Source organism: Drosophila sulfurigaster, chromosome 3, assembly GCF_023558435.1.
Source record: "Drosophila sulfurigaster albostrigata strain 15112-1811.04 chromosome 3, ASM2355843v2, whole genome shotgun sequence".
NCBI classification, from domain to species: Eukaryota; Metazoa; Arthropoda; class Insecta; order Diptera; family Drosophilidae; genus Drosophila; species Drosophila sulfurigaster.
The window spans coordinates 14,584,430-14,599,010 of NC_084883.1; the positions used below are offsets into that span (position 1 = coordinate 14,584,430).

At 38.6% G+C, this 14,581-nt stretch overlaps 3 protein-coding genes and 1 long non-coding RNA gene across 4 annotated transcripts in view; 2 read left to right on the top strand and 2 right to left on the bottom strand.

Annotated features, from left to right (window-relative positions):
- Positions 1–14,581, top strand: part of LOC133841111 (uncharacterized) — a 41,570-nt gene that overhangs the window by 12,915 nt on the left and 14,074 nt on the right. The window contains exons 2-4 of the long non-coding RNA XR_009894258.1: positions 2,061–2,146; positions 2,206–2,280; positions 2,349–2,590. This is a non-coding gene — a long non-coding RNA (uncharacterized LOC133841111). Of the gene's footprint in view, positions 1–2,060; positions 2,147–2,205; positions 2,281–2,348 lie in introns of the transcript that reaches the window.
- Positions 49–1,047, bottom strand: LOC133841107 (ficolin-1-like). The gene is made up of 2 exons (XM_062273402.1): positions 426–1,047; positions 49–273 (listed from the first exon to the last, which is right to left on the bottom strand). The coding sequence occupies exons 1-2, from the start codon at positions 1,019–1,021 to the stop codon at positions 144–146; spliced, it is 726 nt and encodes a 241-aa protein (XP_062129386.1). The 5' UTR covers positions 1,022–1,047; the 3' UTR covers positions 49–143.
- Positions 11,839–12,435, bottom strand: LOC133844488 (uncharacterized). Its single transcript, XM_062278510.1, has 3 exons — positions 12,276–12,435; positions 12,110–12,224; positions 11,839–12,052 (listed from the first exon to the last, which is right to left on the bottom strand). The coding sequence occupies exons 1-3, from the start codon at positions 12,364–12,366 to the stop codon at positions 11,875–11,877; spliced, it is 384 nt and encodes a 127-aa protein (XP_062134494.1). The 5' UTR covers positions 12,367–12,435; the 3' UTR covers positions 11,839–11,874.
- On the top strand, positions 13,078–14,308 carry LOC133844203 (uncharacterized protein CG45076). The gene is made up of 2 exons (XM_062278101.1): positions 13,078–13,239; positions 13,296–14,308. Exons 1-2 carry the CDS (start codon positions 13,150–13,152, stop codon positions 14,091–14,093), a joined length of 888 nt encoding a protein of 295 aa, XP_062134085.1. The 5' UTR covers positions 13,078–13,149; the 3' UTR covers positions 14,094–14,308.

Genomic DNA, 14,581 nt, shown 5'->3' on the forward strand with positions numbered 1-14,581 from the left:
CTTTTATAGTCACAAAGAGCTTTTATCAGCTCAGATAAGAAAAATTAATTGATTTACTATAGATTTATTATGTTTATTGATGTTTTCATAGCTATCGATATATTTACAACTTTTATATACATATATTCATTGAATGCATTTGTTTACTTTGGACGTATCATCATGTGCACTTCTTGGTAACTATACCGATCGCCACGCCAATGATACCAAGTTATACCCCGACCCACTTGATTTGCGGCAACATCACCGCCAAAGTATAAACCATTCAGATTGCTGCAATAAAATGTGGTTATAATAATTAGTAAATTGGTAATTCAATAAAATCTATTCGGTATCAATATTGTTTAAAGACTGTCTTTGAAATTTAGAGCAATCGCTGCTGAGATCATTATCGATATATCAATTGGTAACACTTTAGTACTTACCTGTAATGGGTTGTCTTATACCACCAGGCACCAGTGTAATCGACAGCACAGTTTCTGGTAGAGTTATCATTATCCCGATCATAGGTTGAGAACTTCATATTCAGATGATATTTCAAACCATCTCCAGCTGTTCCCGAATAGTTGCCCAGCGTGTTCAACCCATACAAATTGGCCACGTTGCCAATGGCAAACTGATCGTATTTGGCATAACGAGTCTGTCCATCAAAGTCCTTCAGGTGAACGTAAAGTTCATGAGGTTGTGATACCGTTAGCAAGTTCAAATTGTCAAGTCCGATAAAGAAGCTGCTACTGATGTCACCGAATCCTTGTTGATACGCTACCCAATTCCTGTAAAAGTTAACCGAGACATCGGAGCGTCGCTGAATGACTAACCAAGGAGATCCAGCGAGATACACGTCGCAGTATACGGAGAGAAGAACTCCATTCACTTGGATCTTATAGATGCCATTCTTTTTGGGCTTGGCAGAGGTGCAGGAATCGGGATACTTCTTGAATAGCGATATTGACGAATTGAACTCAGCCGAGGCCAAAGCCAGCCAGAGGACTGACAAAATAATGCACACTAAGCTCTTCATTGCGGACTTGTAATGCCAAACTAATTATGGAGAGTGCCTTATATAGGAGCTATTTGTATCGTATGCACTTCAGATAAGATTAGCTAATTGATTGCAAATCGATTAATAATTGTTTGCTAAGCAATTGTTTAACTTATTAGGCAATAGACAATACTATCTACAGCTAGGTTATGGTCATTACTTCTTCGATTTCTGACATCAAATGATATTGTGGTAAACTGTGGCGCTATTATTGTTATAGCCACAACAATGTGTGATAATATTGCAGTTCCAGTTTTGTGTTTTGCTGAAGAGAAAAGTGCTGATAAAAATATATTCGCAAGTTCAAGTTCTGACTCTGCCACCAGAGACGATTACGAGTATCATTCGCTTTTTTTTTATTATGAGAAACTTTGAATTGTGCTGCCCTTGCGCGTTTATATTGTATATCCGTTTGCCGTCGTCGTCGTCGTCGTCGTTGTCGATCCGCTCCATCTCCATCTCCGCATATCCATATACATATATCCAATAACCGTGCCTCCAAGTTATTATCAGAGAGTTGTTGGCGCTGCGCTTTCTTCTATGGCTGATGACTCAATTGGCGCACAATGGTCACAACTTGTCAAGTGAAGGAATTAAACATGAAATATCAGATCAAGTTTCCTACACTCGCTCGCTCGGTCATTCATTCAGTAATTCTATGTGGAATCAGCTGATCCCAGCACTTTTTCTGTATTTACTTTTCCTTGCCTACAACTTAACATTATATGCATTTATGACAAATGTATCACATAACTTGATGGTCTTTGTTGTAGCCCCGATACTTTTATTTTATTTGATTACACCTTTTCTTTTTTGGGTTTTTTGCTTGTCTGAGAATGTGGTGGGAAAATTTTTATTGTCGTTTTTGGAATGTGTTTAGTTGCGTTTCTGCCTGCATAAGTAGAATATAATTTTTTTTTGGTTTTTTTTGGAGACACTTTCAAATTTGTATTGCGGAAGCTTCAGCTCGAATTTTGCATTAATTTATATAATAATAATTGTCGAACAACTTTGACAGCTTGGATAACATCGCAACAGGAAGTAAATGGCCAAAAAGTCCTCGTTAAATCCATCTCTGATTCAACTGCATCGCTAGGGAAGGAGGTAAGTAATTATCTTGTATCTGACGCAGTATCTTAATGGCATCTTCAACACGAGCGTAGATTCATTTTGACACACCAACAGCGAGAGAGAGAGAGAAAGACATGCAAATTGAATGAGACAGCTTGTGAATAAATGTGAGTACATGCGAGTACTCGCAATCGTACTCGCTGAAGTTATAATTAACTAAATAAAATTATGATAGATGGATATGCGACGGACGGCGTTAATTGCCAACTCACGCAAAACAAGTTGCAAGATTTCAAAGCAAAATCATTTAACAAATTGAATTTGCATTTGAATTGCATGCTGTAAAACACTCGCATGTATTTCGCTGCATTGGGGTGACTCAAGAGACAGGAAAAGCAGCATTGAAATGAAAATAAAATAATAAACAATTTATTTACATTTTGCATTCTTAATGCGAGGCTGATTAATGAGCAAAGTCTCAAATCAATTATTATTGGATATTGATTAATCCGCTCCATGTGCAAGGTGCCACCCTATGCCCGGATGGAGGAGTGTCGGTGTGGGGAGGGGAAAGAGGGGAAAGGGGGAAGGGAGATTGTAGTCACATTGGCACGCAGTCGAAAATGGGCGAGTGCCGTGGCAATTGAAATGCTTTTCAGTCAGCTGCGAGTAAAAGCAAATCGAACTGCACTCAAATGTTTTTATAATGAGTTAATAAGCGCACACCTGTTGCAGTCGACGTCGACGCTGACAACGACTGCGACGGCGACGGCGACTGCGACTGCAAACTGGCTTGAGGAGAATGGCGAGTAATTAAGAGATTTACTTGGCCCCGAGAATGAACCGAGTGTGGAGTCCCAAGTGCAGTCGACGCGTCGCCTCACACATAAATCGAAGTCTTTGTTTTGCTTTCTGTTTTCTGTTGTGCTGCAATTTTAATTGCTAATCGCAAACGATTTGTAATTCTGCGCCAAGTCAATTTACAAAAGGAGCTGAACAGCAGCAGCAGTTGGTCAAAGTCATTGCGGCGCCAGCTTTAGCTTTAGCTTTATATTTAAATTCATTTCTCGTTGGCAACTGGAGAAGCGCCAAGCGCGCAAACTGATGAATTTTTATCTGCCATCTGTATCTGCATCTCAATCTCAACCCTATGAATAATGCAGGGAGCGATGCTGACAATCGTAACAGTTTGATTGATTAACTTCTGCATAACGAATGTAATAAAAATCTAAATTAGCTTAAACTACAAGAATTCTTAGAAAATGTTGCGGCTTTCAACGTCTGTTGCGAGCCAACCAACAAAAAAAACAAAATAAAACAAAAAGGAAGCACGAAAAAAATGATACAACAAACTTTTCAGAGACAAGTCAAATTTGTTTGCTGTCGAAAATATTACAATTTTCATTTGTAAGTTTTTCGCACGCGCTCAGCAAACGTGAGGTATAATAAAAATGACGAAAATATATTTAGAACATCTAACAGATACACAGATACAGCTATAGATACACTCAGCCTGCCAGGCTGGCAGATACTTTTTAGGCACTTTTACCAACAAGCATCAAGCGACTAACAACAAAACTGACAACAAAAATTAACAAAACTAAAACAACATTAGCGCCTGGCTGGCGCAGTTTTTCAACTACCGAATACAAGCCTATTTTTGGATACACAGAAAAAACCCAAAAAACAAAACTAAAACAAGTAAGAAAGTTACAGTCGAGTGTGCTCGACTGTGAGATACCCGCTACTTATTTTTAATAAGGGCAAAATATTGTGGTATTATTTTCAAAATATACCGAAAATACTGAAAAATACTAAAAAATATACCAAATGGTATGTTTGGTATACCGATACAGCACACCATTCAAGATATACCATAGACGGCACAATGTACCAGATTGTCGGCCAAAGCAACTCAGACCCCTAGTAAGTGGGCGTTTTCGCCCATACAAAAGTATTTCTTTAATAACTTCCACAATTTTTATCTGATCGCAACCAAATTTTCAGGAATCATAACTACTATAGTAATTATAGTATATACCAAAATTCGCAACTCTAGCTTTAAAATTACGCTTGCTATACGATTTTTTGATTTGCGGGGGCGGAAGTGGGCGTGGCAAGAATTTGAAACAAATTTGATCTGCGTGCAAACATAACAAATGCTGTCGAAAAAATTATAGCTCTATCTCTTATAGTCTCTGAGATCTAGGTGTTCATACGGACGGACGGACAGACACACAGACGGACAGACGGACAGACGGACAGACGGACATGGCTATATCGTCTCGGCTGTTGACGCTGATCAAGAATATATATACTTTATAGGGTCGGAGATGCTTCCTTCTACCTGTTACATACATTTCCTGCCGGCACAAAGTTATAATACCCTTCTACCCTATGGGTAGCGGGTATAAAAGGTCCAACAAGTTTTCAAAAAAAAATGTTTTTCGACTCAGAAAAGAACTTGCGTGACTTCTCACTAATAATATTGTAAAAGAGGTGTGTTCGTTGTGGTCAATATATAAGATAGTGAAATATTGCACATCTGAGACTATAAATCATAATTATAAATGTAATAAATTATAAAGAAAATATGTTGATTTTGAATTTTAATTTGCGCTCCGATAAAAATTGTAGAAGATTACTAAAGTAAAGTAAAGTATGGAAAAAAAACGTCCATCTGAGAATCTGAGAATTTTGTTCATTTTGTACTTTATTGTATATTTTGAATGAAGTATCAATATACGAAATATTGTATATTTTAAATGTAGTATCAATATACCAAGTATTGCTTTAAGTATTAGTATTTCGTGGTATATTAATTTTTGTTTATTTCAAGAATAATTACGTTCTCTTCTGCTTTTATTTAAAATGAGTAGCGGACATCTTGCATTCGAGCACACATGACTGTAGCTCTCTTACTTGTTTGTTTTCGTTATATCGTTAATAGAAATTTAATAAAATAATAAAAGGAAAGCTGTGGACTTAGAAATAAATTATAAAATAATAATGCTTGAATTTCATTATAATCTCAAATTAAATAAATTAGTTTATTTTCTTAACCTTCGAAACTATCTGTTTTTAATTAAAGTTGATGTTTCGACATTACGAAGTATCTCGCTGTCGTTCAACCTCACTAAACGCGCACTTACTTGTTATTATTTTTGTGCCTTTTTGCCATGAATAAAGCAAAGTGCAAAGCATATAATTTTGAACTTGGCAGAAGTGAGATGAGCTGAGATGAGAGGACAAGTTAAAATGAATTGTTTGTATAGATAGATGGATGGATGGTTGGATGGATGTGTGTTAGAAGGCGGCTGCGGCTGCGACTGCGGCTGCCAGACGAACTAGACAAAACTGTGTATCTGCAATTGCATTTGTATCTCTGCTGCAACAATGTGATGCAGTATGTGGCATGTAGTTTACTAAATGTGGTACGGTCAATGCACAGGCATTGTGTCGCAGTCGTCATCATCGTTTGGGCTTTTTGGCGTTGGCGTCGAATTTGGCCAGACGAAAAATTGTTTGCTTTTGTTTGTACTCGTTTTTTTTTTTTGTCGGGGGCTGACCAGCCACGTCACCATCAGATCCACCGCCACCGCCACAGCATCAGCTATAACCCATCATACAGAGAGAGAGAAAGACAGACGGGGGCACATCGATGTGTTGTTGTTGTCGTCGTCATCCATATGGCAAACTATTTTTAAATATGTTTTAATTATTTGCTGCCATATTCCTTAAAGCATCGACTAGTCGCTGCCGCCGCTGCCGTCTGCTGCGCCTCAACTGCGTGCCTCCACCACCTCCTGCACCTCTCCTCTCCACTCCACTCCACTCCTTTGGGGCAGCAATTTGGGCCGTCTCCGAGAAACATGTGCAACTACTTTGGATGCAATTTTCTGTCGTGTTTGTTTGTTCTTTTGGCATCTCTCATTTTTGTTCTTTTTTTGTGTGTGGTTTTTTTGCTACCGCCTGCAGTTTCTCTTTCCAAAATACATTAAGTGTGAAGTTTGTGCTATAGAAATATTATTGTCGCGTCGCGCATAAGTGTCGCTTGCAACAGCTTGCATGTAATTTTGTATGTGCTGCAGCCAAGCGAGCTGCAACACAGCGCAACAAATTTGGCCAAAGGCAAATTATTTGCATATTTTCCCGGCCGTTTGTCGCGCCCTAATCGAAGTCATGTTGCCGAGTGTGTTTGCCACTCATATAATATTTGTGATCATTCTAAGTCTGGGGGTGCGGCCAGACGGGAAGTGTAGAGCAAGGCAAACAACGGTCAATCGAAATGCTGAGTAGTAGCTACTCAATGATGAGTTTCCAAGTTTCCCCCCATTCCCAGTTGCCAGTTCCCAGTTTGTGGCTTTTGTGCATTGCATTTTCTATTTACTTAACTGGCAGCAGCCGGGTTTTTACCTCCCCCTCCTCTTCCTTCTCCCTCGACCAAGTTGGTCAAACCAAATAAACCGCTGCATGCTTATGCTCGCTTTACAGGCTTCTCTGCAGTCAGACTGACGACTCTGGTAGACAGTCGGCTGTAGACAGTAGACGATGCCAATGAAGCGAGAAAAATTACTATTTGTTGTGCTTCGAGTGTGCGTTTGAGTGTGAGTGTGAGTGTGAGTGTGAGTGCGAGTACTCGTGTGAGTAGTTGTGGATTTGTAAAGTGAGTTTGTCAACATGAGGCGTGCGCATCGCACCACAGATACACACAAATACGAATGCCGCTTGCAGCTGGAACTGAAGTTGGAGCTAGAGATACAGCGATAGATAGGAGAGATACAAACAAGTATTGTGGCGAACCGTTAGAGAGAAGACGGTTACCTGGAAGGCGGCAGCAACGCCAAAAAAGCCAAGCCCAAGTTGTTGAGTCGAGCAGAAGAGCAGTCGAGCAGTCAAGGCGTCTCCAAGTATCCGAGTATCTGAGCAACTGAGCATCCAAGTATCCACAAGATACCACGAGGCAACAGCAACAACAGCAGCAACAGCAAAACAAGCATTTTTCCGCTGAAGTCGAAGGTTCGTCCGTTCTCGGCATGGGGGCCGCAATTGTAATTGAATGCCAACCCGGCATGGTCAATTCGAGTATGAGTATAAGTATGAGTGCGAGTACGAGCACGAGTACTCACTCCACCACTCACACTCACACACACATTCACACACTCGTAAGCAGAGCTATTGCTGCTGATTTGTCTTGTTGTTTATTTGTTTGTTTTGGCCTTTCGGTCTAGGCGCACATTTATGGGTTGTTGTCTCCGCTAAAAACGGAACCAGACACCGTCCTTAGTCTCCGCTTCACCTTCCCCCACTCCACCCCCTCTCCACCTAGTCTACTAACTTCTAGTCGCATGCTGCACAAGGTCCGGCAATGTCGGCAATTACTCATTTATGGCCATTGTCATTACATTTCTTTCGCATTGGCTTCTGCCTTTAGCCTCCTTCTTTCTCCCTCCATTCCCCTCCTTCAAGCGGGATGCTGTCCTCCCTCCTCTCTCTTTGCTGCACATTGATTTATGCATTGATCGTTAGTGCTCGTTTCTGAGTTGTCCATCGCATTCATGCATACAAATCGCACTCGCTTTTAGGGACCGAGCAGCTCTTTTTGCCTTTGCCGACGTTCGCTCTCTCCTCTCCCCTTCTCTTTGCAGCATGTTGTCTATTTATAAAGATTACGTGCAATTAAAAGCAGCTCCAGCTCAATGTCCCAGCACATCATTAACAAGTCATTTTGCGAATTGAATTAGTTTTGCCAAATGCAACTTTACATGTCTCCATCTCTCTATACCTTAAGCTATCGTAAATGTGTTATATACTATATATCTTATATATGTTATTATACAGTTAAGAATAACACTAATTTGTTTATATTTATACCCGCTACCTATGGGTAGCCTATGGGGTAGAAGGGTATTATAACTTTGTGCCGGCAGGAAATGTATGTAACAGGTAGAACGAGGCATCTTCGACCCTATAAAATATATATATTCTTGATCAGCGTTAACAGCCGAGACGATCTAGCCTTGTCCGTCTGTCCGTCCGTCCGTATAAAACACTGGATCTCAGAGACTATAAGAGATAGATCTATAATTTTTCGACAGCATTTCTTATGTTTGCACGCAGATCAAGTTTGTTTCAAATTTTTGCCACGCCCACCGCCCCGACAAATCAAAAAAGTCGAATAACAAGCGTAAATTAAAGCTAGAGTTGCGAATTTTGGTATTTACAATAATTATTATAGTAGTTATGATTCCTGAAAATTTGGTTGCGATCACATAAAAATTGTGGAAGTTATTGAAGAAATACTTTTGTATGGGCAAAAACGCCTACTTACTAGGGGTCTGAGTTGTTTTGGCCGACAATCTGGTACATTGTGCCGTCTATGGTATATTTTGAATGGTGTACTATATCGATATACCAAACATACCATTTAATATATTTTTAGTATTTTTTAGTATTTTCGGTATATTTTGAAAATAATGCCGCAGTATTTTGCCTTTACTAAAAATTGGTAGCGGGTATCTCACAGTCGAGCACACTCGACTGTAACTTTCTTACTTGTTTGTATGGTAAATAACTAACGATTAAGAAGGAAAACGTTGCTAAAATTACACTACTCATAGGGTAGAAGAGTATCATATCTTTTTGCTTCCAGGAAATGTAAAGAATTAGTTTGGGATCTTTTTGGTATATTTTTGGTATCTGTAGTGTATTTTGAATGGCACTATATCAATATACCCTAAACATAGCCTTTGATATGTTTCAGTATATTTGCGATACATTAATTTGGTATAGATTGGAAACAATAATGAACTATTTTGCTTTTATTCAAAATTGGTAGCGAGTATCTCACAGTCTAATTTAATTTGATTTTTCTATACATTAGTCCCCTAAAGTAAAATCAAAAATAAATTGGGATAATATATTAAGCTTGTAAATGTTGTAAATGTTTCCCTTGCTCCAATTCAAACATAAAGAAATAATTTTAAAATGCTTATTTTGTATGTTATCACCGTAAAGTGTCCCCTAAAAATAAAACTCTGAATATTTCGATTATTTTACTCATTAATTTTTGTTTCATTGGAAACTGTCAAATATTATTGAATTTAACGAGTCATTTGAACTGCATTTGAATAGCATTGAATAGTTTTTGAGTACTCGTAATCATAATCAGACGTCGTTCTACTTTATTATAGTCAAATGAGCTCAATTCGTTGCTGACCTCTTGACCTCTGGCGATAAGCGAGAGGGAAAGGAAGAGGGGGAGAGAGATCTATCTGCAGGTTGAACTCTGACACTGGCTTAGCCAATGTGCTGTCATAACACTTGAAACAGTTTTAGCAGCTGCCTTATCACAATGCTTCTATTTTTTTGTTGTTGTGGTTGAAGTTGATAAGCGACTTTGACTATTTGATGTTGTCTTGTCGCTGACCACAATCAGGAGAAGTTCGAGAATTCTATTTTAATAGGGCATTAAAAATAAATATTTCTGTTTGGTTTACTCACACACATACACAGACATACATATGTACGTATGTGGCATTTATATATTTTGACAGATTATCAGTTTAAGCGACAGCTTTCATTACAGTTTTAGTTCAGTTTAGCTTGCCTGCCACAGTGCCACATGAAACCACATAGCAGCAGCAGCAGCAGCAGCAGCAACAGCAACATCAGCGCCACGGCTGGCAACATTGCCGCACAACCACAGCAACCGCAACAACAACATTCGCTGTCTTGGGGTTATCATGCTGATTATTCAATGCATTGCCGCTGCTGCTGTTTATAACAACGAAACAACAAACAACGTTTTTCAACATTTTTATTTTTTATGTGCCATTTGACACAGTTTTGACATGCAACAGCTTACGAATATAGTGAGTGACTCTGACTACGACTATGAGTACTTTGTAATTAGCCCCAACTACTCGCATTTCCATCGACTTATCAGGCCATCAGGTCTACCCTCTAACCCCACCAAGTCCAGTCGACAGTTGTTGTCTGTTGCCCATGTTGCCGGCGCATGAAAACTGTTTAAAATCTGTTCGAATCAAATCGCATTTTCCTCTTACTGTTTTAATTGTAATATGTATAGCATGACTATATCTTATATCAAAAAATATATGGGCTTTTGTGATTAAAACAAGTATTCTGTAATTAGCGAAAGATATAATGATCTTGCTTTAAATAAAGCAAATTCCGATTTAGATCCAATTAGGAGACTGTCAAAAATTAACCAAAAAATCGTTTCAATTTATATGCTACATACTTTATTGCTAATTAAAATAGCTGTATAATTAGCATTCCAATATGCATCTATATTAATTGTAGTCTTTATGTTTCCTGAAAATTTTCAAGTAGGAAACTTAAAATTTATTAAAGAAATAATTGTCTTTAACAAACCCCGACTGTAAATTTGGTATATTTCATAACTATGGTATATCTCAAGTGTAGAAGAATTACATAAGTTGGTATGTTTTAGTATTTTTTCGCTATTTTATTTGATGTATTTGGTCAATAACAGCTCGTTCTCATTGTTACGCTTTTGTAGGATATCTTACAGTCGTGCGTGCTCAAAAGTAGCTTCTTCATATAATTATTTTACCTTAAAATAATGTTTGAAAATTTTAAGTATTTGTATAAACACGCTACAATCCTTTCTTACATTTTGGCTGATAAATAAAATTGTTTGTTAGCATTTCTTTACTTTCCTCTTCAAAATAAAATTATAAAATTATTTTCGTCTATTAAATAATAAACCGCTCATACCCTGTAAATAATCGAATGCTAGAAAAGGTACGTGCTACTGCTAAATATAACAAATTATCGATTGATTGCGGTATCCAAAATAGCTGACAATCCCCCCTGTGCAATAAATGCTTCTGTGTTGGCCTTCTTTCTTTGGGCCTAAATTCTCATATGTAAGCGAATGTATAGTATGAATACTATACTATATATTCGAACACACTTATAGACATACGTACGTACATATGTAGTTTGGTAGGTGTTAGTCGAGCGACTCTCGATTTGCGAGTTCGCTTATTTGTTTTTCATGTTAGTTTGTATTTTGTTGCTGCTATTGTTGTTGTTGTATTTTATTTTCATTTGTCTATGCCGTCTCTTATTTTCGTTTTTTACTTAGTTGCCGGCGTCGACGGCGACGGCGAGTCGTCGCAAAGTGAAACTGAAAATTGCAACTAAATGCCGTGCTCATCACTTGTAGACACTTTAGAATGCGCTGTGTATCTATGAGATACAAAGACGCATAGACCGTTGGATGGACGGCGTCGAGACAGCAAATGAGACGCAAATGGAATGTAGAGGTGCCACACACTCACACACACACAAAAAAACTCATTTTTAGCAGTGTAGATAAAAGACTATTTTCGAGGCCCACAACATGCTGAGATCTATTCTAACTGTTTTGCTCTAAAATGAAAGAAAAACTTAAAACCATTTTCATATACATATTTCAATACATTGCAAATAATTCATAAAGATAAGGTTTAAAAGACTGACGTTATAATTTACAAGTAACAAATACTTTCAAGATAATAAAAGAGAATTAAAAAATGTATACACATTTATGTCTTTATTTAAAATAAACTCTCTTAGTGATTAAGCAGACTTAACTTTGCAGTAAGCACTTCATTTTCTCTGATAAAGTTTACAAATTTAATAGGGAAATTTCAGATTTTAAATGCAAAAAAAGTGTATTAATTTAAATACATCTATACTTATAAAGAATACCATTTGAACTTAGCTTAATATGTTGCGGCCTCTGTTGCCGCCTCTGTTGCGACCTCTGTTGCGACATCTTCATCTTCATCCTCTTCCTCACACTCAACCGCTTCAGTGCACTGCCAGCAACAATCAGGATAATTGGCAATTAAGGACACGGTATCATTATCGCATTGCTGAAAAGCAGCAGGCTGCTGACAGCTGCAAGCAGAATTGATCATAACTCATAATGCCATAAGTTCAGTTAGAATAATTTACAAATAGATGAAACCTCTGCCTTCGATATCCATGCACAGCAAAATGCCGCAGACCGATGGATCCTTCTCAAATTCGCCAACTTTAAGATTCTTCTCGAAGCCAACACAACCCTCATCTAAGCACGAATTGTAATATAGAAAAGAATATTGAATACAAATTTACTTACCCCAAGTGGGTCGAATCAATTCGTAGACCAATGGACTGGTGGAGTAAATGAATCCTACAAGAATCAGACACAACTCCCAATTGCCAGCCATGACTCTAAACTGTCAAGTGCCACCTTGACAGTGGCTTTTATATCACTCGATTGCAAAAACCTACTACTAATTTGAGTACTCTGAACAATTCCAAAGAACTCCTTGTAAACATATTGCTATTAGCTGTACTAGGCGTATTAATGATCACAGATTGCTAAGTACCACTGTGTGCCAGTATCTTGCACTTACTTTCAGCAGTCTTCGTTTTCATTTTGAATATGCTGATCGGCTACTGTTTTGATTAGAAAAGTAGTTTGTTCATACTTAAGGAATTGCATATCTCTCAACTAAAGGGTACTATAATACTACTAAGCTAAGAAACAGTAACGATTTAATAAGTTACCAGAGACGTACCCAAATGTTTCTCCTAATGAACATTCGGATCTCAGCTCCTATCAAAGCTAGAACTTCTAGACCTAATATGAGAGGTGTATTAAGCAGTTTTCAATTTCAATTTGAATATGTTGGGATGTTACTCATTTCTTTACTTTGAAGAGAAGTTTGTTTCTATTAAAAAAAAAAAAGAAATTAAGTTACCAGTGAATAAGTGTGAATGAACATAATTAAAATTTGAGTCTCTTCTCCAAAGGATGAGTACAATTCTTCTTATTGAATTACCTTCCGAATTTGGCAACTCAAATCTAATTACAAACAAATTTTCGATTATATTTTGTTGAATATATGGTAATTTCATTCAAAAAACATAGCAAAATTTCTTACTTATCAAGTCAGTCATTGATAAATCCGTTTGGCCTGCAAATCATTAAATGTCTATTAACATCCATGAGAATTTCAAGCGGATTCCTTTGGTTGCTGTTCGCTGGGTCTCTCCTCTCTTCCAACATGCGTGTCGCTGGTTATCGCCTCGATAGGGTAAGTCAGGTAAAGGAGATTAGAAGTTACCCGCTGTTCCTCTACATCCCTTGTAGGCTCAGCACCCCAAGCGTATGGCTTGGCCATCGAATCTCTATGCGGACTTTGCGGCCATTAACAGTCGAGATGAAGCTGCCGCCAGTCCAAGTGTCAATCGCTTAACCAAATCGGCTGATCCGGTTGGGCAAAGCAGCGGTTCAGCTCCAGCTGGAGGTGCAAGTGCCGGTTCTGGTGCCCCGGCATGCAACGAGAGCGCAAGTAGTAAAAATTGCGATGTGAAGCAAATCTTTGCGCCGGGCGATCCCAAGCAAAAGTCCTCGAACATTGCCATGAAGGCGGCCCAGGATGCCAAGGCGGCGAATGAGGCGCAACAAGCTGCCGGCCAATTGGCTGCTCAGCACATCAAGCAGGAGCTGGCCGAGAAGGCCTTTCAATCGGCCAAGGCAGCCGAAGCGGCGCTCACCGGCAAGCAAATGGTTGTGCAGCAACTCGAGCTGGAAATGCAAGAGGCCCACGCTGTGGTCGAGGAGGAGTCTGCGTCCCTGCAGAACACGGAGAGTAACATGAATGCGGCTGTCGAAGCAGCTCGTGCTGCAACACATCAGTTCGAAACACTCACCGAACTCCAAAAGACGGTGAAAGATAACTTGGCCAACATTCAGACGGTGGCACTGGGCTCCCAACAGGAAATGACCGCTAAAGTACAGTTGCTCGAGGCGGCCAAGAATCGACTGGCCACATTGGAGAAGCAACTGCAAAGTGCTCGCGAGGATTACGAGAAGACCAAACAAGCGGCTTACAAAGCGGCCTGTGCAGCTGTCGAAGCCAAGCAGAAGGCTTCCGCCGAACATTAGTTGTGCCCCATTTTCCCTATGTTATATATTTTGTTACAATAATTGGAATGTTTACGTTTACTCCCAGAGAAAACAGTTGTCATACAAACGACTTGCATGCCAAGATAAATTCCAGACCCGGATCAGGTGCAGTCTACTATCCGCATGATCCCCTGTACTCTAATGGGAGTATCTTAAATGTATTTAATATTAAATTTTAAATGTCCATTTAATTCAATTTAATGATTTTCAACATTACTTTTATAGTCATAACTGTAATGATTTTATTTTGAAATGATTGTTAAGTTTGTGTTATACCCCACAACCTTCTAAGTGATACCCTGTAATGCAATATATATAGCTGCATTAAAATTTATTTTAATGTGATATTTTCTGTAATGTACTTTAGTGTACAGCTTTTAACAGCTACTCATGAATCTTTCAAACCCATTCCAGAAATAGTATTTCCCAATATCATGTTGTAAATAATATGTGCTTTAATCCATGTT

Excerpts from the sequence above, each read along its gene's own strand:
- LOC133841107 (XM_062273402.1), bottom strand. The coding sequence starts at position 1,021 with ATGAAGAGCTTAGTGTGCATTATTTTGTCAGTCCTCTGGCTGGCTTTG. Across the intron at positions 274-425 it reads TATAAGACAACCCATTACAG|CAATCTGAATGGTTTATACT; the intron begins GTAAGTACTAAA and ends ATTTTATTGCAG.
- LOC133844203 (XM_062278101.1), top strand. The coding sequence starts at position 13,150 with ATGAGAATTTCAAGCGGATTCCTTTGGTTGCTGTTCGCTGGGTCTCTC. Across the intron at positions 13,240-13,295 it reads CTGGTTATCGCCTCGATAGG|GCTCAGCACCCCAAGCGTAT; the intron begins GTAAGTCAGGTA and ends CATCCCTTGTAG.
- LOC133844488 (XM_062278510.1), bottom strand. The coding sequence starts at position 12,366 with ATGGCTGGCAATTGGGAGTTGTGTCTGATTCTTGTAGGATTCATTTAC. Across the intron at positions 12,225-12,275 it reads ATTGATTCGACCCACTTGGG|ATGAGGGTTGTGTTGGCTTC; the intron begins GTAAGTAAATTT and ends ATTCGTGCTTAG. Across the intron at positions 12,053-12,109 it reads GGCAGAGGTTTCATCTATTT|CTGTCAGCAGCCTGCTGCTT; the intron begins GTAAATTATTCT and ends TTCTGCTTGCAG.